Source organism: Cynocephalus volans, chromosome 9 (assembly GCF_027409185.1).
Source record: "Cynocephalus volans isolate mCynVol1 chromosome 9, mCynVol1.pri, whole genome shotgun sequence".
In the NCBI taxonomy this organism is placed as follows: Eukaryota; Metazoa; Chordata; class Mammalia; order Dermoptera; family Cynocephalidae; genus Cynocephalus; species Cynocephalus volans.
Window position 1 is genome coordinate 22,072,108 of NC_084468.1, and position 25,675 is coordinate 22,097,782.

A 25,675-nucleotide genomic window follows, 5' to 3' on the forward strand; every position below is an offset into this window, starting at 1 on the left:
GTTTAAAGTGATGCATTCTGACTTTGAATGGAAAAATGACTAAAAATACCTTCTTTTTCATTATAGTGCTGAACTTCAGACCCTCTTGATGAACCAGTTAACAGTAAAGGTGCAGTTAAAGTATCTATGTATTTAGTCTTTTCGTTGTTGTTGTTTTCTTTGATGGCTGCCTGGTATGGGGATCCAAACCCTTGACCTTGGTGTTACAAATTATGTATTTAAATGACTATGAACACATTCTTTGTTTGTTTACTTTACAGTAGCATATAGTAATCCTAATTGTATGCTAAATATATTTTCTTCTCTTTATTAGGGCTTAAAAAAGCTTGGCCAGTCTATAGAGTCATCATATTCCAGTATACAAAAATTGGTTATAAGTCACTTACAGAGGTATGAAGGTGATGTAGAATTTTTGATATTGCATCCACATGTATATGGCATTGGTCTTCTTTCTGCAACCTTTTCTTTATCATCTGGCATTCTCTTTTTGAGCCTTTTCTAGCTAAAATTGTTGCCTTGGCATTTGAGGGGAATCTTAGTGTACCCAAGATTTAAAGAATCAGTAATGGTAATTCCGTTTTATGAAATAATTTTTCAGTGTCTTTTTACCAGGTAGACCCTGTCCGGGCTTTTCGTTCACTGAAACAACCATGAGGTGTATTTTGAACTAGGGTATATACCTTGTTTGAGATGTGAAATTCACGTTTATCAGATTAAAAAGCATAATATTTATTTTTTCATTTAATACCTTGGTAAGATGTTGATTACCATTATCCTCATTTTACACATGAGGAAAGTGAAGTTCAGATTCAGTATACAGGTGTGACTGGCTTAAAGTGACGAAGTGTCAGAGCCAAAGCATCCTTCTAGATCTTCAAGTCTCCTGCTGTTGCTGTTCACAGCTGTGTCAGTGAAGCAGTCTGCAAGTGGATGCTGAATGTATGGTTTAAATTTCAATAAATTCCTTTGTGGGACAATAAATTCCTTTGTGTTGAGTCCCTGGCCCTAGCCACCGTCACCTTGCTCGGACCGCCCTCTGGACTGGTTGACCTCTTCCAGTCCACTCTGTCCCTTGAATGTATTTTGCCTAGTGAATCTAATCATGTTACTTTTTTACTTAAAAACTTCTAGTGCCTTCCCATTGTTATTAGAGCTGAGGCATTTGCGTGGCCTTTAGCATACCTGCCTCTCTGCCTCACACACACTGGTGACCTTGCGTTTTCTCAAACTTGACATTTTGTCTCTCCCCCAGGGCATCCCTCTCACTTTCTGGAAGACTCCCACCCTGCTCTTCACTTGCATTCTTCAACTCTCAGCTCAAATTCATTTTTCAGATAAGCCTTCGCTAATCCCCGCATTAGATCAGATTCTTCTGTCACATCTACACCCCATGCATTTCCTTCAAGACTTTTATGGTAGTTGGAACTGTATACTGTATGGATGTGTGGTTGTGACTGTCTCCCCCATTAGACTGTTAATACCACGAGGACCCTATCCTTACATTCATTGTTAACGTCCCCAGTACCTAGCATAGTGCCTCACCCTAAGTCGGAGCTTCATAAATATTTGATGAGTACTAAATATGTGGTCATTGGGTGAACAAGATGGGCATACGACTATCTTCAAAGTGCCAGGACCAACTATGGAACATGATTTGGTCACCTTCTAAAATTTAATCTTGCAGTCACGTATTCATCTCAGCAGTCGTTACAACCACATGATTCTGCTCCAGTTTTTAGAAGTAGTTTTGAGAAATAATTATTTTTTGTAGAAAGAAAATTAAAGTTATTTTCAGTTTTTATTTCTGAAAATTTATAAATGTTCAGGCGAGGTAGCAGTCTCCTTGATGATAGTAATTTATTTCTGCTCTGTCTTAATAGTGGCTCTGAGTCTTTATTATACCACTTGAGTGAATTAAAAGGAATGGCTTCATGGAAGCAAAAATATGAACCTCTTGGACTAGATGCTGCAGGAATTGAAGGTAGTGATTTAATTTCACAATAGAATACATTAAACATAGTTTACTCATTTGACAAATGATACTTATTTATTCCCTTTAGATGCTATCACTGCTGTGGGTTCTTTCATACTCAAGGCTAATGAACTTCTTCAGTAAGTATTGAGGATACCTGGAATCTTTGGCCTGAGATGTTTCACTTTTTGCTTAGTATGTTGTCATTCTCTTAAAATGCGTTTTTAAATTTTTATCCCAATTTTGCCTTTACATGATTAAAACAAGCCAGTAGCACAGAGATCTTATAAAGTAAAGTGATAATTTCCTGTCCCAACCATCCACACCACAGGTGTGGAATAATTTTAACACTCCAGAGGGAATCATTTTAACTTTCGTAACTGCTTCTGTTTTTAGTTTCTCTATAGGTTACCTCCGTATTTCTCATTGTATGACTGTACTACATTTCTTTTATTTATCAATTTCTAGAAATTATTCTACTCTGTGTTTTTTTGCTTTTACTAGACTCTGTTCAGCTTTCTTGTTTTTTTGCATTGTCTGTCCTTACCACATCCTTCCATCCTCTCCCTCTCTTAGGATGGTATCCTATCCCTGGAATTCCTCTGTCCCAGATGCCTTCCCTAGCTTCCATCCCCCGTGTGAGTCTGCGCATTGGGTTCCTGTATGGCGCCAGACATTTTCTCCATTGTTTTTGTGGGTTAGATCCAGGACCTCCAGGATTGCCTCTGTTTCTTGATTTATTTAATCATTTTGCTGGAAAATATCCTCCAATAACTTACTCAGAAAGCAGATATGAAAGGTGAACTTTTTGGGTCCATTTGGGTCTTTTCTCCTGTCCTCATCCTTAACTGATGGTTTTGGCTGAGTTTAGGATTTTGAGGGGGAAATCATTTCTCAGAGAACTTTGACTGCTCCATTGTATTCTGGACTGTTTGCTGATGATGGAAGGTCTGGGGTTTTCTGATTCTTATTCCTTTGTAGGGTATTTTTTTTTTTCTCATCTCTAAAAGCTTTAGCCTTTATCCTTGAAATTTCATAACAGTATTTTAAGATGTGCAGCTTTTCATTCATTGTGCTGACAAATAAGAAAAAACCATCTTAACCTGAACCTGTTTTATTATTTTGATAATTTCCTCCTCTTTCACTCTCTTTTTAGCTAAATTTTTGTTCTAGAAATATGTTTGGTTAAATATTAGACTTCATGGATTGATCCTCCCTGTTTCTTATCTTTTTCTCTCATATTTTTCATATCTTTTTCTTTTTTGTTTTCTGAGAAATTTTCTTTAACTGTCCAGCACTGTCATTTGATCAATAGACATTTATTGAGCACTTAACTATGTTTTAAACGAGTTCTAGATGCTGAGGATATAGCAGTGAACAAAACTGATAAAAATCTCTGCCTTTATGGACCTTACATTCTAATGTGGTGAGACAGACAATAAACAAATGGATATTTAAAAAACATAGTAGGTAAAAAAAAAAAAATAAAAGAATAAAAAAAAAAAAAAATATATATATATATATATATATAGTAGGTCAGACAGTGATAAGTAGTGGGGAGAAAAACTAAGCAGGGAAGGAGGACTTAGGGCTTGCCAGGTGTGGGATGCAATTTTATATAGGTGATCAGTAAGGTCTCACTGAGAAGGCAAAGTTGGAGCATCCATGGATTTTGATGTCCATTGGGGTCCTAGAACCAGTCCTGTGGATACTGAGGGATAACTGTATTGACTGGTAACATAAGAGATTATGCAGTGTTTTATTTCAAGTGTCTTTCTTTGTACAGAAAGGTTAATGACACTGACCTACCTCTTTAATAATATTATGAATCTTAATGCTTGGAAAGGGCTTTGAAATTTAGGAATGAATAGTGCAGCTATTGTTTGCTTAGAGTAATTATCTTATAGATGTGAACTTAAAGAGATTTTTAAAAAGTGACATGCATCTCAATATTCAGAAACAGTTTCATCAAAATGAAGATGGCTTCCATTTATAACACTTAATTTTTTGGGTCCATTTGTGTAAAGCAGAAATTCAGTTCTTGAGATCTCAGTTATTGTCAGAATCACTTCCCAAAACAATGTCCGTTGACATCAGAGATAGTGACATAGTACAAATTTATAATAATGATTTTCTGTTGTTGTTTTTTCTTCTTACTGACCAGTGCATACTTTTTAAAACTGAAAATAATGCTGAAAACTGTTTTTTCCTGACTTCTTTTATTTGCAATGTCAGAAAATAATTTCATACTGTCCTGAATGCTAGTAAAGACTATTATACAGGTTGTGGCAAGGCTATTATAACCAGTTAGAATCTGAATTATTTGCTTTATTTTTGAAAAGAATCAGGATTTGCTTTGTTGAGATTTTATTTTTAGGTATGTGTTTGCTTTGTAAAATCCGCTGTTCTGAAGACTTACATGTCATCCAGATAGGATAAAATAGAACAGTAAAGATTGTTATATTCCATGACAATTGAACAATGATACATGAACCCCAATAAACTTATTTCTGATTTCTTTTATTTTTATCTTTCAGAGTTATAGATAGCAGTATGAAAAACTTCAAAGCATTTTTTCGTTGGCTATATGTGGGTAAGTTAATTGAGTGAAGCATTCTTATTTAAAAAATTGTGGGAGTATCCTTAGACTGTTTCAATTACTCTAGTGAAATTTCAGATACCTGTAAAAGTAGAGAGTACAGTATAATGAGCCCCCTTCAAGTTATCAGCACATGCCAGCGTTATTTCATCTGTATGCTTACTCAGCCCCACCTCCCCACAGAGATGTTAAAGCTAACTTGTAGAACCGATTGTCCTGATCACTCACAGATAGTTTACCCTTTTTTTTTTTTTTTTTTTTTTTTTAAACCTTGTAATGGCTCCTTAGATTAAAATAACATTTTTGAATCCTTACTTGTGTTAGGTACTGTTAGGAGCTAGATTTAAAAAAATAGAAAGGAAAAAATAAGTGACAGCCTCTGTCCTTGAAAAGCTTCTCTCCTGTGTTATACTTTGGTCTTTTGTCTCTAGATCGATGCTGTCCATTACGGTAGCCATTAGCCACATGTGGCTCTTTAAATTGATTGAAATTATATAAAATTATATATATTCAGTTCCTTAGTCCTACTGGCCACATTCAAAGTTCTCAGTAGCCATGAGTGGTTAGGTCCATTTATACTTCTGTTTTTGTGATCTCTCAATATCCTTGAAATAATCCAACATACATTTCCCTCCAACATATACAAAATACGGCTGTAAAGGGAATTTATCCCATATTTGTTAAAATCCTAAACAGTGAAATAGAAGGTAATTTACCTATAATGTGCTAACATCCTTTAAAGAGATGTCCAAATCTTCAATTCTAGTATTGTAAAAAGCACACTTTATATTTGTCAGTCTATTTCTTTTATTTAAAAACTGAATGTGATCTGCAGATGTTGATACTTGACATTCTTAGATTTTTCTCAAAACTGTACCAACTCTAGCCAGAATGGGAAACCTGAGTGTTTATCAGGCCAGCGTGTTTAAAATCTGAGTTGTTAGGGCCGGCCCGTGGCTCACTCGGGAGAGTGTGGTGCTGACAACACCAAGGCCACGGGTTCGGATCCCATATACAGATGGCTGGTTAGCTCACTTGGGGGAGTGTGGTGCTGACAACAGCAAGTCAAGGGTTAGGATCCCCTTACCGGTCATCTTTTAAAATAAATAAATAAATAAATAAATAAAATGAAATCTGAGTTGTTAGTTAGAATAAATTACAATATTAAAACTGAATGAGACCTTAGAAATCATTTTGTTTGACAGAAGTAGTTTGGTTTTATTTATAATTATTGGAGGTAGTTTAAGTAGTTTCTATTACTACATTCCTACGTGTAATAAGAATCAAGATTAGAAAAGAAATGAGTTACTGTTCAGTTCTTATGAGCAGGACATTGTAGAAAACACACTGGATTGAAGAACTGGAGACCTAATTGTAATCCTGGCTCTGCCACCAGTAACTGTATAACCTTGGTTTTCCTTTGTGTAAAATGTAATCTCCTTGAAGATGGGTGACTTTTATACATTTGTATCCCTAGCACCCATAGTATGCTCAGTATTTTTTTGTATGGATAAATAAACAAATGGGTGGAACTAGATTATAGCCCATTTTTCAGATAATTTAGAAGTTTGGAGTAATTAAAAAGTTTTAAAAATACTGTGTTTACAGAAGTATTTCTGATATGCTTGTTACTGACCAAACATGATTAAAAAGTGCATTCAAGCACTGTAGAAGCACATGTAGTGTACTTAGTCCAGACGTATGTGGACATAACATAAAAATCAGACTGATGAAGACAATCCTGTGAAAGGGCAAAAAAGGTCAATCACAGATTCTAGAGTAAAATACAAAAATACACATTTTTGTAAGTGCGTGTATGCACACATAAATCTTAGTGCAAATTTCATTGTGTAGCAAGAGAGGTCAAGGGAAATAAACAAATTTCTCTGGAATTATAAGGCTTTTGAAGGAAGAATTGCTTGGAGATTTTAAGAGGAAATATCACCAGGTTAGGAGGAATACTTGTACTCATAAGCTTAGCACAAAACAGCAGTTAGATTTGTCTGTCTGGAGTGGCAATGGATTGAGTTGAAGGAGAAAAAGAAAAAGAATAGTTTAAAATGGTTAGACCAACAATTTTGAACCTGAAAATATAAACCAAATTTAAGTTCTTCACCATTTAGTGTTCAGAGGAAAAGTATATTTTTCTTGGTGAAAAGAAGCTCCTTAAAATTAAAGCCCAGTGAAACACATTTAGTCTTTGAAATGTATCTATAACTAAAATTTTGTTTGTAGTTTTCCTTTAATGATAATTTTTTAACTTTGTATTTCCAGCAATGTTGAGAATGACAGAAGACCACGTGCTTCCCGAGCTAAATAAGGTAGCATGTAGTAGTATATTTCCTAATGTGCTGATGTTTTCCGGGTGGAGCTCAGCTTTCCAGGTGGTCTTGGTACTCTTATAGTTAATAGCTAGTAGGGTGTCAGGCTGGAGACATTAGACACATCCCTTTAGACTTTTTTTTTTTTAAAGAAATGCACATGTTTTGTATATACTTTTTTTTATCTCACAGAATACCTTTATTATGGCTATCTCTAAACTTATAATTTTCATGTTTGTAAAAGGATTTATAATTTATATAATGTATCATCCTTGTATTACTTACTTTAACTTCCTTAAATCTTAAAAGCATTTTTATTTTCTTTGGGAATCAAATCCGTCGGTATTAGTACCTATGTTTATGTCTGGTAAGCAACAGTTTATTTCTCACTGTAATTATCTATAATTCAAATTGGCCTATGTGGACTGAATGAGTAAGGGATCCTCCACTCTCAACAGCTCTTACACTAAGAAGATCTTTTGCAGTATGAATGACTGGCTTGCAAACCAGGAAAGTTTCACAGTAGTTGTTTTTCTGACATCATTGTTAATTTTATTTTGGGAAATAAGTTATGTTAATGTTGGGAGAGACCTTAATGTGTAATTTTTAGAGGGCTGAAGAACTGGGGTGGGGTGAAGACAAGGTCACTGTAAGAAGTAGAGGCCAACGCAGAAGCAAACAATGCTGTTTACTTGCAGCTCTTAACTAAGGTTGAGGTTACTTATCTGGGCTTACAGTCCCCCTTCCCAAAGGACACACACTGCACACATAGTCTTATCACCAGGCCTAACATAATAAACAAATAACATTTGGCAATAAGGAGTTCTGTAAACTGTTGGACTTGCTGATTGGAAAATGGGTCTAAGATGTTTGATTACATTCTTCTCAGAGCCCAGAAATTAATGTTTTCACAGTTGCATAATCTGTGTTTCTTTGAAGGAACTTTGCCTATTTTCCCATGTCTTTTAATAGATAGTAAAAAAGACACATTTATTAATAAAAAATATGTTTTTTGTTGGGAAGCTTTCTTATATCTTGATTTATCTTCTCTTTGTTCCTTTTATTGTTAGATGACTCAAAAAGATATCACCTTTGTTGCTGAATTTCTTACTGAACATTTCAATGAGGTAAGAAATTGGTATTTCTGTAATGCAGGTTTTTTCCAAAATAATTGCAGTATATCCGGGTAATGGTAAGAAGTAATTAAACTTAACCCAACTTAATTAAGCCCTTAGCAATTACTTTTTAAATTTTGGGGGGGGAGGTAGTGATTTTTTTTTTTTCCTTCCTCTCTCTACATTTTTGTATTGTTTATTTTTTTACAAAAACAATATTCACCATTGTTAAAACATTCACACACACACAGAGAGACACACACACACAGAGACACACACACACAGAGACACACAGACACACACACAGAGACACACACACACGCACATGCGCACACACACACACAGACACACACAGAGACACACGCACATGCGCACACACACACACACAGACACACAGAGACACACACACAGACACACACACGCATATGCGCACACACACACGCACATGCACACACACACACACACACACACACACACACACACAAAACCTACTACCCCCCATCGCACCTGAGGGGCCAGGCTGGCAACCACAGTGCAGCCCCAGTGAGCACCAGGATCTCGAGCAAGCCACTCTCCCCTTGAAACTTCAAGTTCTCCCATCTGTGAAATGTGGTTGGGCCAACTAGACTAGACCCAAGCCCCTTCCAAGGATAGAATTCTGAGAAATCACAGGTGTGGTATAGTTGGACAGACAAGTATACCCTGTTTGTCATCCTGCCTAAACCTTGGACTATAGGGGTGACAAGGGTGGTAATGTGCATTCACAGAGAGGTCCTCTCCCTTGGTCTTTGCAAAAGCCCTAGGAACTAGGTGCACTTGTCTCCACTTAACAGACTAGCAAACTGAGGCTCAGAGAAGTTAACCCATGTTTCTCTGCTTCCTAGTTCCAGTCCCCCCACCACCATCACCAGCTCACCCACTACATCACCAGTATGTTTTAAACAGCATCCCTTTGGCTGGCCAGTTAGCTCAGTTGGTTAGAGCACAGCCTTGTAGCACCAAGGTCCAGGGCTCAGATCCCTATACCGGCCAGCTGCCAAAAAAATAAATAAACAGCATACCTTCAGTTAACAAACTACCCTGTGTCGGGCACTGTGCCAGACACCAAGAACCTGGGGCACAATGTGACCAAGTCCCAAGTGGACTCTTTTTGCTGGAAAGTCAGGCTTGTAAATACACACCCCACCTCATTCCTGTCCCTCTCTCCTCAGAGGAAGGTGCTGCAAAAAATCCTGACATTTATTGAGCTCCTATGGTTAACACATTTTTACTCAGGTAATCCTCACCGCAGTCCTCTGAGTTAGATTCTGTATTACTCCCTTTTCACACATGAGCAAACAGGCACAAAGAGGTAAAAGAACCTAATGTCACACATCCAGTTAGTGGCAACCCAGATTCACATGCAGTTATTCTGGTCCTAAGTCCATGCTATCGGCCACTACACCCTAAGGTCTCCTCCTTAGCGAGTGAGCTCCCGAAGACTCAGAAAAGATCCTTGTGCCCAACACGCAGCAAGCCTGAAGCCCTGTCCAGTGGTGACCAACCGTCCAGGTTTGGCCAGGCCCAAGGCAGGTTCCTAGGATGCTGGACTTCCAGTTTTAAAATTGGGATGAATTGGTCACCCTAAGTCCAGGACTCCTTCTACTTCCCCAGAGCACAAAGAAGATCTGAATGGATTTCCTCCTTCCTCCATGTGTGTAAAGTCAGAGGAGAGACTAATGGTGGAAATGCAGGCATCGGCCAAACCTCCCCTCCCCTCCACCCTCCGAGCCTCAGCCTCCTGGGTTGGCCCTCTGGGCCAGCGCCCCTCACCTCTTGTCCAGCGCCTGTCAGTCGCTTCACCGGCTGCAGGAAACACAAGGAATTGCTACTCCCTGCCTCCCTGCCGAGCTTCTCGGGGCAGAATTCACTCCCACAGTTATTTTTTTGAAACTATTGAACTAATTAATGGCAGTACTTATTTATTAAACATAAAGTCTGTAAATTAAACTTTTGTTTGTGTGTGTGTGGTTATAATCCAAAACAGCTCTCTTAAAATAGTTTTTGGTTTAAATTTAATGTGTTTTTCCTTTTCCTTTTTGTGAGTTGACTTAAGAATTAAACTGTGTTCATTCTTTCTAGGCCCCGGACCTTTATAATCGGAAAGGAAAATACTTTAATGTTGAAAGAGTTGGTCAGGTATGGGCTTTGGATTGAATTTAGTTATTACTCTTTTTTGATTTTTAAGAGCTAATTTTAAAACATTAGAGTGTTAATCTTTAGTGTTCAGTTTATAAAAAGTAATGCAGTACCAAGTGATATAGTAGCTCTGCTCTTTTAGTAAAATATCCGAAGAGCAGCAGTTTTTAAACTTTTTGATCTCAGAACCCTTTTATATTCTTAAAAATTATTGAGGACCCAAAAAGAGCTTTTTTTTATGTGGGTTATCTATCAATGAGACAAATTATTAGATATAGTTACTGAAATTAAGCAAAATAAAAAAATACTTTTTAATTCATTTAAAAATAACAATAAACACACTTACTATTACATGTTCATATAAATATTTTTAGTGAAAAATAATGGTATTTTACAAAACAAAAATAATTTAGTGAAGACTGGCCTTGTTTTATATTCTTGTAAATCTCTTTGATGTCCAACTTAATAGAAGACAGAGTCTCCTATCGACTTCTGCATTCAATCTGTTTTAGATAGTTGAGAATATTCTTTGATACTACACCAAATCTTGGCAAGTGGTAGTATCTTAAAGGTTAGTTTCAATATGGAATCTAAAATTGCATCAGTGAACTTTTTGTATTTTGTTACATTGAAGTCCATTCATCTCCCTTGTACTTTGAATGGATCTTTTATCCATGCATAAGTTTGTAACATCATGCATTGGTTGTTTTGGAAATACTGGTTCACTTATTTTTTTTTTTTTTTTTTTTCGTGACCGGCACTCAGCCAGTGAGTGCACCAGTCATTCTTATATAGGATCCGAACCCGCGGCGGGAGCCTTGCTGCGCTCCCAGCGCAGCACTCTACCAAGTGCGCCACGGGCTCGGCCCAATACTGGTTCACTTAGTTGTGCAGGTCTTCCAAATGCTGACACCTTTCATCATACAGTAACCAAAAGTCAAATTTCATTAATAGAACCACCAATCTAATAAAAAAAAGTCTTTAAGTACTACGAAGCTATCACAGTGGCTGATGCAGGTTTTCCAAAATTTTAATTTTTGCTTGAAAGTTTAAGTTTTATTATTGGCAACAAATACTGTCAATTGTTTTCCTCAAAGTGGCAAGCTCACTTCATTTATTTTTGAGAAAATATCTGCCAGATACCCAAGTATGAATAATTATAGTTTTTTCACCATTCATTCTTTCAAGTGAAAATGAAATTCCATTTTTTTAAAAAAAGTATCTGGCTTTACTCACAACTGAAACAGTTTCATAAGTGCTTTCCCTCAACATAGCTATCTTACTTTATGCAGCAAAAGTGCCTTATGTATACCAGTTCTGTCACACAGAATATTGAAGATTTGTACTCAAGGGTTGAGATATAATAAAATAAATAATTTAATGGCATCAGCAAAGATATATGAAACTGAGTACGTGGCAAAAAGGAATACAATGACTGCTAGTATGATCTGGGGCCACTACCTTGACTCTTGGTGAGGGCACCAGCAGTTTTACTCACCATCAGTGCAAATGTCAACATGGTGAAAAGGGCAGGTAACATCTTGGCATTATTATAAAACTAGTATTGATCTTATGAATCCCTGAAAGCATCTTGGGAACTCCCAGGGATCCGCTGATCATACTTTGAGAATGACTCCCATAGAGGATATTGACGTTTAATACTTATAAAACTAGTTTAAAACTTACATATGTAAAATTAAAATATGCTCATGAAAATGAAACACAAAATTTAAACTCAGTTTATGGTCTCTATATCTACAGCATTCTAATCTTTTAGTAGTTGCTGTTTGTTTAGTTGCTTGGTATTTAGCAAATTTTGGTCCCCTCTCTTGGAGTAGTAATAAGGAAATATAAACAGTTTTTGGAGCCTAATTCTTTGGTTTACTAAGTTTAAATTTTTATGTCTGTATTTCCAGTACTTGAAAGATGAAGATGATGATCTCGTGTCACCCCCTAACACAGAAGGAAACCAGTGGTATGACTTTCTTCAAAATAGCAGCCACCTTAAAGGTATTTCATGAACCAAGTATACTTTGGTCCATATTTATATTTATTTGAGACCATGTCTTCAGCATATCACCTAACAGTTTTGCTGAACGCTTGCTGAATACTTATCTAAGTTCTTTAGACATATGTTTTGTGTCCATTTAGTTTGATTAGAGAAACAGCAAAATAACAGAGTATGACATTACCGTGATAGAAAACACTCTGAAATTAACTGTGCTGTAGTAAGGTTGCTTATTCTTATGTGTTTTTTTATTGTCTGTTTTGCACCGTATTAAAAAAATAGGATATTAAGGGAAAACTGTAGAGCCAACTACTGAGAGAAGTCTGTTTTTCCAATTCTGGTTTAACACCTAAAAGCACAATGATGCTTAACTGTATTCTCCTGAGGTTGTAGTTTGTGTACTTGTAATACCTTTCATTGTCTAGGATCCCACAATGTTCATAAAGTATAACCATTATTAGGCATGCAACACATAATAGCAACCATTAAATATGTCAAAATGTTTCATCTAAAACCATTTTAGATGAAAATATTTTTAAAGCAAGAATTTCTTTGCTTTCTTAAAGAATAAACTGACCACAATTTAGCAGTTTCTGGGGTAGAGATCCCCTTCAGGTTGGATAATTTGCTGAAATGGCTCACAAAACTTAGGGAAACACTTGACTTATATTTACCAGTGTATTATAGAGAATATAACTCAGGAATAGCAAATAGAAGAGATGGATAGGGCACGGGAGGAAGAGGCACAGAGCTTCCATGCCCGCCCAACACCCAGTGCATTCACCAACCAGGAAGCTCTCCAAACCCTGTTCTTTTGGGGTTTTTATGGAGGTTTCATTGTGTAGACATAGTTGATTAGACCGTTTGTGATTGAACTCAACCTCCAGCCCCTCTGCCCTCCCTGGAGGTTGGGAGGTGAAGCTGAAAGCTACAAGCTTCTACTCAAGGGTTGGTCTTTCTGGTGACCAGCCCCTAACCCGTAGCCATCTAGGAGCCTGCCAGAATCACCTCATTAAATAAAAGACCCTCCTATCACCTTTATCACTCAGGAAATTCCAAGGGTGTTAGAAGCTCTGTTCCGGGAACTGGGCTCAAAGACCAAATGTCTTTCAGTGATACCACAGCATCTGTCATCTGTTGGGAGCTTAAAATGTTAAATGATTAAAATTCATTTTATCCAACAGAGCGGGGACATGAGATGCTCTATGTAGGGGAGGCCTGCACAACACAGTGAAAGAGGGTGGGCTTTAGAGTCAGGCTTGGGTTTGAGTCATAGATCTAGATCCTTAGTCATTTCACAATGGGCAAGTGCCTAAACCTGCTAAGCCTCATTTATTCTTTATCTGTAAATTAGAGAATATGATGCATACTATGTATGGCTGTTCTAAATAATGGAAATAACAGATATGAGAAAACCTAGCATAGTAGGTGTCAGTAAATACTAAATTATATATTACTTTCTAGTGATAAAGTAGCCTTTTAAAAACTACAGGGTTATTTATATAAAACTAGTTACTTATCTCTTGTTTTTGTTTCTAGTATCATACTCTTCCAAAACAGTACTGGACTGCCATTGTATTCCATTGTGACAAAGAATAAAGAAGAATGAGTTTTATTTCATTATATAGCTTATGGTTTCCAAATCATTCCTTTCTTGTTACAGCCAACAGAAACATGCTGTTGGATTTTGGCAGGACTAAGATTATACTAAATGTGTCTTTTAAAAAAAAAATTTTTAGTGGGCTGTCATTGGGGGATCATGAAAGGCAGCAGGCTATGGCCATTTTTAATGAGGTTGTGTGAAAATATAATGGAGTGGCCAGTGAGAATTCCACCATGACATAAACTGTGGGGGCTGTCTCTAAAAGTAGGTTATTTTCTCCTAATCATCGGTTTGTTATAGCTGTTTTCGTTTTTGTTTTTGTTTGAAACCAGAAAGTCCTTTGCTGTTTCCTTATTATCCTCGAAAATCATTGCATTTTGTGAAACGGCGGATGGAGAACATTATTGATCAGTGTTTGCAAAAGCCAGCAGTAAGTTTGAAAGAATGCATGTCTTTGTGTAGGACCAAGAATATCTACAATATGTGGCTCACTTATGAAAATGATCATAGTTATTAGGATGAACTATATGAAAATGCTGCTATTCAATCACTTTCAACTAACAAAAATGGCAGTTGGATGGTTCAACCTAATATTTCATCTGGTTAGTTTCTTACATAAATTTTCTTAAAAATAAGAGATTATGGGCCGACCCTGTGGTTCACTCGGGAGAGTTGGGCACTGGGAGCACAGCGGCACTGGGAGCGCCGAGACCGCGGGTTTGGATCCTTTATAGGAATAGCCGGTGCACTTCACTGGCTGAGCGTGGTGCGGGCGACACCAAGCCAAGGGTTAAGATCCCCTTACCGGTCACAAAATAAATAAATAAATAAATAATAAGAGATTATTAAAAGTGTTGGCATCTTTAGTATTTAATTTGCTCCCAGAACAAACTCATTTCAAGCGGTCTTAGTTGCAGAGCCGTTTACTGCTGAAGGATATAAATGAATGAGTGATGTTAGGAGACTAGAGAGAGATGGTCCTTAACCTGCCTGTGCTTAGCTCCAGGGTTCTTTTTTGGCTCAGAATGTCTCTCTCTCTTTTTTTTTTTTTTAGTCTATCTTTTCCTTACTCTTAAAACTGTCATTAAAGTTTCTTGTGTGCAAGTTTTGGTGATACAGATGATTTTTTACTGCATTTGAACATGATGGTCAGTCACTTTCTGTAGAGTACCTGTGTGCATGTAAATGCTCTAATTATATTTCCAAATTTTATTTTATATAGGATGTAATTGGAAAATCGATGAATCAAGCAATCTGTATTCCATTATATAGAGATGCTAGAAGGTAATTCTGTTTACCTTTTGGGTGGTGTAAGTCAGCAGCCAATTTAAATTTTTCTCACTTTTTTCCCCCTTTTGTTTTAGTGAGAACTCTACACGTAGACTGTTCAAATTTCCTTTTCTGTAAGTATGTGTTTCTCCCCTGTCTTGTGTGAACAGTACATTTTTGTTCTGTGCATCAATAGCTAAATATTGTTATGACGTCAATTTCTTTTCCTTAGGTGGAACAATAAAACTTCAAATCTACATTATCTTCTTTTTACTATTTTAGAAGACTCACTTTATAAAATGTGCATCTTGAGGAGACATACTGATATTTCCCAGTAAGTATTAATCTAAAGTTTGAATCGAAGAGATAAGATTTTATTTTATTTTTATTTTTTATTTTTTTTTGTCTTTTTCATGACCGGCACTCAGCGGCGGGAGCGTCACTGCGCTCCCAGCGCCGCACTCACCCGAGTGCGCCACGGGCTCGGCCCTTATTATTTTTAATAATAAAACATACAGTTTCCCTTCCCAGCATTTTAGATTATAGTTAAGCTACCTTGTGACTTTAGGTGTGTCATTTAACTATTCTCATTAGTAATAATGCTGAGTTAGGAAGCTATATGATTCCTTTTCTTGATCTAGATTATTTAGTTTTGTATTGGTATTAGCCATTGTTGTAGGATTTTTTCAGGGTTAGGAAAAATATGACAGTAGAAAACTTAGGACAATATTATATCTCATGAACTTTTAGAAATTCAAAACTGTTATCAGTGAATATTTTATGGAAAGGATTTTTGCCTCAGGTTAGATATTCCAAAGAGAAATAATTTGGTTGTTCTAAATGTCTTCAATGTATCCAGCTACTTTGGTGACTATAAGATTTTAGACCAAGTTGTTTTATCTATCTAGGTGTTTAAATTAGTTATCAGTATTCTAGAGTGAAAGCAATGATACTTTGGTCTGGGACTTGGTATTTAGGTAAATGTACTAACACTGCTAATCATGTTCTTTCAAGCATTTAGATTATTGGCTATCCAGGTTGTTCCACAAAGTCTCTTTTTTCCCCCTTCTTTCTTCAAGATCTGTAAGTAGTGGACTAATTGCTATTAAATTTGGGAGCTTCACTTATGCCACAACTGAAAAAGTCAGAAGAAGGTAAGTCTTGAGTCTTGTTTGGATGAAGAGTATAGATGCATGTGATATATGTATATGTTTAGTAAATACAGTTATAGGAATACGGTCATATGCAATTATAGCAATGATATAGGTAAAAGGGTTTTGTCACTTTCAGCGTAGGAGGCAGAATTCTTTACATATTTTATACATAGAGAGTGATTCGACTTATAATTGAATAGAACCTTACTGCCCTGCAGGAATTTATGTAGCATGGTTTCCTGTAATTAATACTCTGAACTCCCTGTCTACCGGGAAAGTAATGTGGTTCCTGGGTGCAGATGGCCTAATGAGCTGATATTCTTATCACAAGCCAAAAAAATGTGAGATGATATCATTGTCACCAGTCTGGGATTTTCTTAGGATTTGGAAGGGTAACAGTACCTAGGCCATTCCTGAGGCTTTGCAGGAGAAAGAACTGACACTAATCATAAGCTGATCTTTTTCTGTCTCTTTTTTCCTTACATAAAAGAAGTTTTTTTATGATTAAGTCTTTGGAGTTGTTTTATCTTTTTTTCATGTGTAAAATCTTATTTTTACTTTGTCTATTTAACTGTTTACTCAACATATAGAGGGTACTTCAAAAAGTTCGTGGAAAAATAGAATTAAAAGATAATACTGTATTAGTCCATTTTGTGTTGCTATAACAGAAATACCTGAGACTGGGTAATTTATAAGGAAAAGAGGTTTATTTGGCTTATGATTCTGGGACAGCTGCATCTGGCATGGGCCTCAGGCTGCTTCTACTCATGACGGAAAGTGGCAGCAGCCAGCAGGTACAAGCAGATCACATGGTGAGAGGAAGCAAGAGAGAGAGAGAGGAGGTGCCAGGGTCCTATAAACAACAAGCTCTCACAGGAACTAATAGAGCGAGAACTCCCCCCTCCCCCAGGGAGAACATTAATCCATTCATAAGGGATCCACCCCCATGACTCAATCAGTTTCCAACACTGCCACATTGGGGATCAAATTTCCACATGAGTTTTGGTGAGGACAACACATCCAAACTCCATCAAATACTAAACTTCCATGAACTTTTTGAAGTACCCTCATATATGAAGTGTTATTCGTGGAATTTCCATAGGCTTAAAGCCTAACCATTGATGTCAAGAGTTTTTTTAGAGCTGTGAACCAGCCTCACAGATTTTTCTTTTTTTGTGAGAAAAGAAAAATTTTTAAGGCCTAGTTATATTTGTAAATAATCAGTACAAAGATAACTGATTTTAGTACAAACTAGTGATATATTTTAAATGTTATTGTACAGAATGTCACTTAATTTAAAAAATTTATTTTCTGCTTGCTGCACACAGGATTTTCTAAATCAAGATCATATTTGATATAACAAAACTTATTTTAATTCTAGCACCTACAGTTGTTTAGATGCACAGTTTTATGATGATGAAACTGTAACAGTAGTTCTTAAAGACACTGTAGGACGTGAAGGAAGAGATAGACTCTTGGTCCAGTTGCCATTGTCTTTAGTATATAACAGTGAAGATTCTGCAGAATATCAATTCACTGGGACTTACTCTACAAGGTAATTAAATCATTAATAAGATTGTCTTTCTGATATAACAATTAAATGTTTTTTAATGTACATCATAGATTCCAGTTTTTTATGTATACTAGATAATGGTTATCTAGTTACTAGGGATAACTGTAGAGTTAACCAAGCAAAAATACTCCTATTTTTTATTTGTAAAAAATGGTGGTTTAGTATCTCTTCAGCCCCTTCACTTTAGCAGTATATCAAGAAGTACTTGCTGCAACAAAGCCAGGAATTATTTGGAGTGGAAAATGAGACTTCTTTTAGTTATATTTTCAATGAGAGCATTAACCCTAGTTTGGCTTAATAATCTAAATTTATTTTAGATTTGCCTTCAGAATTTTTTTTCCAGAATTGAGTCCTCAGTACCCATGTGGAGAGTACATGGCCCGTGCCAAGAGATGGCTTTGGTTGACTGAGACTTAAGTGACCAGATCCCTTCTCTAATTTAAAAATTTGTCCATTTACTTTCCTTGAAAGGGAATCAAAAACTTGCTAAGATGATATCCTGGCTATTTGGAATTGCAGTATTTTTATAGAATATAATATCACAACTTTTTAAGACAGTGGCTGCTAGAATAATATAGGAGATGAGAATATGGGTAGAAGTGGAACCCATAGCTGACCCTGATAGTACCCCTAGTCAACCAGGAGGAGAAGGTGCCTTTTTATTCCTGCGTTGGTTTTTGTCCCTCTTTAGGCTAGATGAACAATATACTGCTATCCCCACACGTACCATGCATTTTGAGAAGCACTGGAGATTACTGGAAAGTATGAAAGCACAGTATGTTGCTGGGAATGGTTTTCGAAAAGTGTCCTGTGTGGTAAGTATTTACAGATTGTTCACTAAGAGAAACAGTGGAAAGTGATGTTGTTCCTGTGGAGCTTTCATCAAATGCATGATATATAAGATCCTTTTGTACAAACATTTTGTGATCATGTTGTGGCCTTAGCTATTTAGTTCTTTTGTTCTGAGAAAGCATATTAAGTAGTTAGTAATAATTCTAGATTATAATAATCTCATGAAATTTGGCACCGTTGTATGTGGAAGTTCTTTTATACAGAATGAAAACTGAGTTTAGTGATTTTGTCGTAAACTGATGGGAATATAACTGTTCTAAAAATCAGTTCTTTGATGCAAGCTTCTGATTTCTAATTCCTTACATATAATGTATTAAGCCATTAATTTTAAAATAGCTGATATGCCTTTTCTTCTTTAGTTAAGCTCAAATCTCCGTCATGTGAGAGTATTTGAAATGGACATAGATGATGAATGGGAGCTCGATGAGTCTTCAGATGAAGAGGAGGAGGCCAGTAATAAGCCTGTAAAAATAAAGGAAGAAGTGTTGTCCGAGTCGGAGGCAGAGAACCAACAAGCTGGGGCCGCTGTATTAGCTCCGGAGATAATCATTAAAGTGGAAAAACTTGACCCCGAGCTAGACTCATAATCTAGCTTCCTATTATTTTGTTATGAGGGCAGAAAAGACATAGGAAATGGACTGAGATATCTTGGACCACTTTTAATTTTCTTTGTGTAACAAAGAAATAAATAGTGAATTTTATTTTTTCATATTCTGTTTCATCTTCTCTTAGCGATATAGTCACTATGATAGACTTTTTTCTTTTAGTTTATTTTATTTTTAAAAATTTGTATTGAATCAAAATTGATTATACATATTTTGGGGGTTCAACATTGAGATATGTTGATCAAATCAGTAGTACTAGCATATATATTGTTAGAAATCGTAATTATTCTTTATGCCCCTTGTCCAATCCCTCCCCAGCCCCCTTTCTCCCCCCCCACAATCACCCTGGATTTCTTCTCTCCCTCTGAAAGAATAATGGTTACTTTGTCGATTTGCTGCCTAAATGATCTGTCCAATGCTGAGAGGTGTGATCAGGTCCCCCGATACTGTCATAGAGCAGATATCTCTTCCATCACTATGAAATGGGCTCTGTGGAGACAGACATCCTCCTCCTTTCTTTATCTCTGCTGGTGACTCTCCTTGTGTCAACTCACTCCAGTGGCTAGTGGACCATCGGCGTGGTGGTTGTGGCATCTAGCTGCCTTCATGGCGACCATGGTTATTGTGGTGGCTGTGGTGGGCCACCCACATGGAGGAAATGTTTTTGGCCTGCTCTGTGGTGCTGGCAGTATGCCTGGTTGTGGAGAGTGTCTGATCCCTGGTTCCATGCCCCAGGTCCCTGAGTGGGTCCCGAGGTGCTGGCACAGTGTGCCTGGTTGTGGGAGGGGGGTTCAGTCCCCAGCTCCTTATCCTGGATCCCTAAGTGGGCCCTGAGGCACTGGCACAATGTGCCTGGTTGTGGGAAAGGGGTCTGGTCCCTGGCTGCTAGCACCAGGTCCCTGGGCAGGCCCCTAGGCATTGGTGGTATGCCTGTATATGGGAGTGGGGTCCAGTCCTTGGCTCCAATCCTCAGGTTCCTGGGTGGGGCCCCAAGGTACTGACAGCATGTGTAGTTGTGGGTGGGGGTCCTGCCCCTGGCTCCATGTCTCATGTCCTCTGGTGGTCCCCAAGGCATTCGTGGTGTGCCTGGGCTGGAACTACATTTTTGTCCTTTGCTTCTAACCCAGGGGAACTTCCTGTGGTTGAGGTAAATTGCTGCTTTGCTGCTGTTTCCCTGGGGAAGACTTTTTGTGCAGCTCAGGGTTTAATGGTTGACCTTATAGGTACTTCCGGCTCTCCAGATACTTGGTGCACCTGGGTTGTGTAGAAACTCTGGGCCTGAGTTTTTTCATCAAACTACACCCCATGCAATTCTGCATTCCCAACCAATCTCCTCTTGTTGCTTTGCATTGCTTTGCCCCCCACGGATTTGTCACCCCACTTCCCCTGGGTGACAGAGATGCAAAGGATTACTCAAAGCCCATCTCTTCCAAGCAATGAGAGGCCCCGAAGTGGTTAATCTCCCTTTGGGATGCTCAAGCAAGAGCCATCCCTTTCTTGGGAAATTAACGCCAAATTGGGGTTCTCTCCCTGTATTTATTTTCCAGACCAGGAAGTTACAGGAAGAAACATAGGTGGGGTTATAGTTTAACAATATAGGCTGGTAACTTTCAGTGAAACAAGTCAGATGACATTCCAGTATGGCAATTAAGTGGTCCTATCAACAACAGTTTGATCTTAGCAAACATTCCTTCCTATAGCAATTTCTCAGTATCTTTACATAACAGTAACTAGTCTGTCTTTGAGCCAGCAACCTGCTGTGCCACAATCCTTATCTTGCAACAGAGACTTACAGCCTGAGGGAAATTTCCAGTCCTCCGCAAGGTCAATACTTGAAACTGCAAGGCTTTGGAAAACCAGGCCCTGTGAAGTACATGTGCTTTATAGTATATTCCACATCCTCTGAGTGTTCCTGTGCTGATTGGGGGGTGGATTGGCTGGCCTGGCTGTGCCCCAGTGTTCTCCCGGTGGGCCCGTCTCCACCACCGCCCATGCTCCAAACACTTCCAATGGGACAAGCCGTACGCCGGTCCCTTGCGATGACTCACTGTCCTCTGAATGGCTTCCCTTTTTCAGCTGTTCTGTCTCCTTGCTCCTGCTTGGGTCCACGGGAAGCCTATTAGTGGTCTTGCTGTCTTGGGGGCCACCAAAGTCCTCTTCTCCCCTTCCGCCTCCAAGTAACTCCGTCTAAAGGGCACAGCTGCAGCTTCTGCCAGCTCCTGCTCCATGTGCTCCAGCATTAAAGCGGCCACAGCCCAAAACGCCGAGAGCAGTTTTTTCTTTCTTCATGGTTTCTCCTGCCTTCATGATTTCCATAGGTCTCTCCTCCTCTTCCCCTGAGCTCCAGCGGCCCCAGCTTGGCTGATGTTACATTTTTATACTTGTAAATTCGTTGATTTGTGGGAGAGAATGATGCTGGGAACCGTCTATTCTGCCATCTTGACCACAGACTATGATAGACTTTACTGAGAAGATTTTAATACTGTGTGCAGAACTAGTGTTTAAAGAAAACATAAATTGCACGTGAAGAAACAGTTTAATCTTTTCTGTCAAAAGGTGAGTTTCAGGACTTAAACCCATATCAGGGAGAATTACATTTAAATAGTCATTCATCACTGGAAATTTTGATTCATTTAGTATTTTATCTATATCTTTTTTTTTTTTTTTTTTTGGCACTGACCAATATGGGGACCCAAACCCTTGATCTTGGTGTTACCAGCACCATGCTCTACCAAGTGAGCTAACCGGCCAGCCACATTTAGTATTTTAAAAAACTTTGATATTTATTCCTATTTTTCCATCTTCTCCTTCTAGTTCATTTTAGGTCTTCAGAATGCTTTAAAAACTATGTTTTCAAAATAAATTATACTGATTTAATGTAATGGTAAGCTGAAAGATGGATCCTGTCTTTTATAATGTAAATAGCAGAAACGCTGCTTGACACCTACACAGGCATCTTTTCTCATTTTGTTCCTGTTGTTGAGCTCTGAATTCTTTGAATCAGCAGTGTTTAGATTTGTCTTTTTCCATTAAGATTTGGTCAGGGACATATAGTAGCTGTGTGATTGACTCCTTGGGAACATGAGAATTATGGATCAATTAAACATAATCTGGCATTAGTACAGATTAGGAAATGTTGATTTCCTAATGCTTATTCCTAAAGTACAATAGTATTCTCATGTGACTTTCCAAGAGTTTCCATTTTATGTATGAATTATAATATCAGTTCACTGGTAAATGAAAAGATCACTTTTTAAAGCTTTAAATATCTCTAGGCAGGAAGCTAGACTATAACCAGGGAACTCGGTAACAAACTACAGGGTTGCTATGTCGCTTGTTTGTTTTTTAAATGGGTAGGTAGCTGTTACACTTGGGTCTTCAGTGCCTGTGTCTTTGAGTACTTCAGGGTACCCCTATTGGTCTGATCCTTAGGGGTTTTAAAAGGAAAACTGAATGGAAGCCACTGTTATGTGCATGAGTGTGTTTAGGACTGATCTTCAGAAGGCTGACAGTGTTGGCCTGCCGCCTTGCAGATGATAGGCCTTACATGTGATCAATATATAATTTACATAAACGTTTATTGATGGTTGGTGCCTGTACATGGCGTAATGCAGAATGTCTTGAATTAGCTTTTGTGAGCAAGAAAGGTGAACTGTGAGATGACACTATGGAGAAATTATAAGTTATGTACAAAATGAACACCATTTTAGAATGAATGCATTGCACAAATTTACCATATAACATTTAAGGAGTTTTGATGGATTTTAGGGACAAATAATGACAGCTTGTTGTTAAAATAAATTAAAATTTCATGACTAGCACCCAGTTCTTTATTAGTCAGTAATCTGTCCCATGTGACTTCAGCACTGGATTTATAAAGATTTTTTGATAAGTACACATTTGCTTTCTGTGGTTCCAGGATAGGCGTAAATTGAAACCAGGAGTCCCAGACTCCTCTTTTCTTCAACCAGAGATCAGTATACTTCTATGTATGTACCAGCTCTCCCTTAACAAGGAGGTAAACTAACTATGTGAATCATTCCTAATTATAGGAGAATAGTTTTTTCATTAAATTTTTATTATATCAAAGTGAAAAAGTTTAACTTGACATCTAAATCTCTTTAAATTTTAATAAGAGGTAATTTTCTGTTTATCATTGTATCTTTAGATATATGCTGATTTTTTAAATACCATTAGACATTTTGCTTTTAATATTTAGAACTGATTTGATCGTTACAGACTGTTTATTTTTAGTGTGTTTAGCTGCAGATGCTGAGTTTGGGTTTTGAATTTAGTGAACAGCAAGTGGAGTGTAGAGATGTGGAGAACCTGGACAGTGGGGCTCCTCAGTTCCTGGCTGCGTGTGGAGCTCAAGCCTGGAGGACTGATCAAGGGATGCTTGTAGAGCATGGGTGGCCCATACGAGATGCCTGGTAAAGACTAGCACTTCGTATTTACAGTATTCTGTGCTGCTCTTTTCCAGGATAAATTGTGTTGATTTTTTTAGGAGTTTAAATAGCTCTTTTTTGCCAAACTTAGTAGAACTGTGACAATAGTCTTTCTGATTCCGTCTATGTAGTTTTTTCCATTGTATTCTTCATTCTTTTTCCAAACTAAAAATTTTACACTCAGCAGAACGTTAAAACTGTCTTCTCAACTCAGAGCATTTGAATATAAATTCGAAGAAAACTATTATGGTATAGGCTTGATTTTATGACACCATAACTAGGGGAATTTATGTATATGAGAATTAATCTAAATATTTTCATATTCTTGAGGGAAGTCTAGCAAGCAAATGTGCTAAATTCTTATTTCTAGAGGATGCTATCACTGAAATCACAGGGTCCATGATTTTGCCAGGAGCAGATCAGTTTCCTTTGCACCTCTTGAAGTTGTGACAATTATCTATAGATTATTTACATTTACTAGAATCTACATTTGACTGTCCAACATATTTTTAGTTCTCACTGAACACAGAGAGAGAGTACTTAGGATTACACTAAGTCAAATTCACAAAAACCTTACAGTGTGAGAGTGAAGTATGTATTAGTGCAGAAATGATCTCTTATGAGGAATATTCAGTTCAGAAGCCCTCAGTTGTTAAATGGTTAGTTCTTGGAAATGAATTGCTAATATGGTAGGTAATTAATGTTTACTTTCCACATTTTTTCTTGTTTCTGAGCAAACTAGAAAGTTTAGAACAGAATTTCCCATGAAGCTTACACTACTGCGTCAGAATTGCCCAGGCCAGTGATTAAAAATACAAATTCATGGGTTCCAACCTAAGCCCACTCAATCAGAATATGAGGATGGGGCCGGGGCCTACAGCTGCATTTTTAACTGGGTCACCTGATCATTCTTTTACCCACTAAAGTTGAAAACTGTTATTTTCTTTTCATCTTTTTCTTTTTGGTGGTTGGCCAGTACAGGGATCCAAATCCTTGACCTTGGTGTTATTAGGCTGACCTCTAACCAACTGAGCTAACTGGCAAGATTGAAAACTGTTATTTTCTATGAAAGCTGTTTTTTAGAAATTAGATATTTTTAACTTTTTAGTTATAAGGTCATAAGCTGCTCCCTCAGACTTGTGGAAAATTGATGTGTTTTTTTTCTTTAAAAATAACCCTAATTGGTGGTTAATTACACATGCAAGATGCTCACACTTCCATAAATCTGTTTAAGTGATGGTGGGCGTAATTGTACCCCCACTCTCTTTATGCACTGCAGCATGTAGAAATGAATCCCTTAGAGCCACATTTCAGCCCTAACAATATTATGTTCAGCCAAGGGGTAGATGCCAAGTTGGGTATGTATAGGTCATGCTGGTAATAAGCCTTTTATAGTTCATAAACGTCCCCTTTCCTCTGGCATGTGCAGTCACACTGAACTCAGTGCCCCAAGATACGAAGTGTAATGTGTAGTTATTGCTGTACAGATGATAAATCTGTCCCACAGCATGACCATAAATGACACTTCTGTTTACCAGCTTGTTACATATTAAACGTTGAAATGAGGAGACAAGTTTGTTCATGCCTCCTGCCATCAAACTTACCATGTTCTCATATTCCCCAACCAAACTGAAAACTTTAGGGACTGTTTTTCTTCATTTCCATATTCCTGATTCCTGTTACAGAGTGAACATTATTATTATTTTAAGTTCTATTTTTTTCCACTGTTCCGATGGTGAAACTGGGTATCTAGGAGCCCAAACTGGGTGAGTGGCCAGCTGCTATAAACTTCACTCATGATTGTCAACATTTTCATGACACTGCAAAACTTTCTAACATTGATAACATGGTACTTCCCTTTCTCCTTTTCACCCTTACTGTGTCCTGCCAAATTGCTTCAGGAAAAGGTATGTAAGATAAAAAATATATATGGTATGGTCCTTGTTCTCTTGGAATGCAAAGACAGAATTTTCTGAAA

General features: G+C 37.5%; 1 protein-coding gene across 3 annotated transcripts in view; it reads left to right on the forward strand.

Moving 5' to 3' along the window:
- ANAPC4 (anaphase promoting complex subunit 4) overlaps window positions 1-19,335 on the forward strand; it is a 42,190-nt gene extending 22,855 nt beyond the window's left edge. For 2 of the 3 annotated variants that reach the window (XM_063108028.1, XM_063108027.1), the window contains 17 exons: window positions 67-109; window positions 314-390; window positions 1,881-1,981; window positions 2,061-2,112; window positions 4,510-4,565; window positions 6,846-6,895; window positions 7,963-8,019; window positions 10,129-10,185; window positions 12,102-12,195; window positions 14,129-14,226; window positions 15,019-15,080; window positions 15,161-15,199; window positions 15,298-15,399; window positions 16,145-16,219; window positions 17,601-17,774; window positions 18,484-18,607; window positions 19,004-19,335. In XM_063108028.1, coding sequence (XP_062964098.1) covers window positions 67-109; window positions 314-390; window positions 1,881-1,981; window positions 2,061-2,112; window positions 4,510-4,565; window positions 6,846-6,895; window positions 7,963-8,019; window positions 10,129-10,185; window positions 12,102-12,195; window positions 14,129-14,226; window positions 15,019-15,080; window positions 15,161-15,199; window positions 15,298-15,399; window positions 16,145-16,219; window positions 17,601-17,774; window positions 18,484-18,607; window positions 19,004-19,231 — 1,489 coding nt within the window. In that variant the 3' untranslated portion in view covers window positions 19,232-19,335. The remainder of the gene's footprint in view (window positions 1-66; window positions 110-313; window positions 391-1,880; window positions 1,982-2,060; window positions 2,113-4,509; window positions 4,566-6,845; window positions 6,896-7,962; window positions 8,020-10,128; window positions 10,186-12,101; window positions 12,196-14,128; window positions 14,227-15,018; window positions 15,081-15,160; window positions 15,200-15,297; window positions 15,400-16,144; window positions 16,220-17,600; window positions 17,775-18,483; window positions 18,608-19,003) is intronic. The other variant, XM_063108029.1, reaches the window with a different exon arrangement.
- Window positions 19,336-25,675: the final 6,340 nt, after the last annotated feature.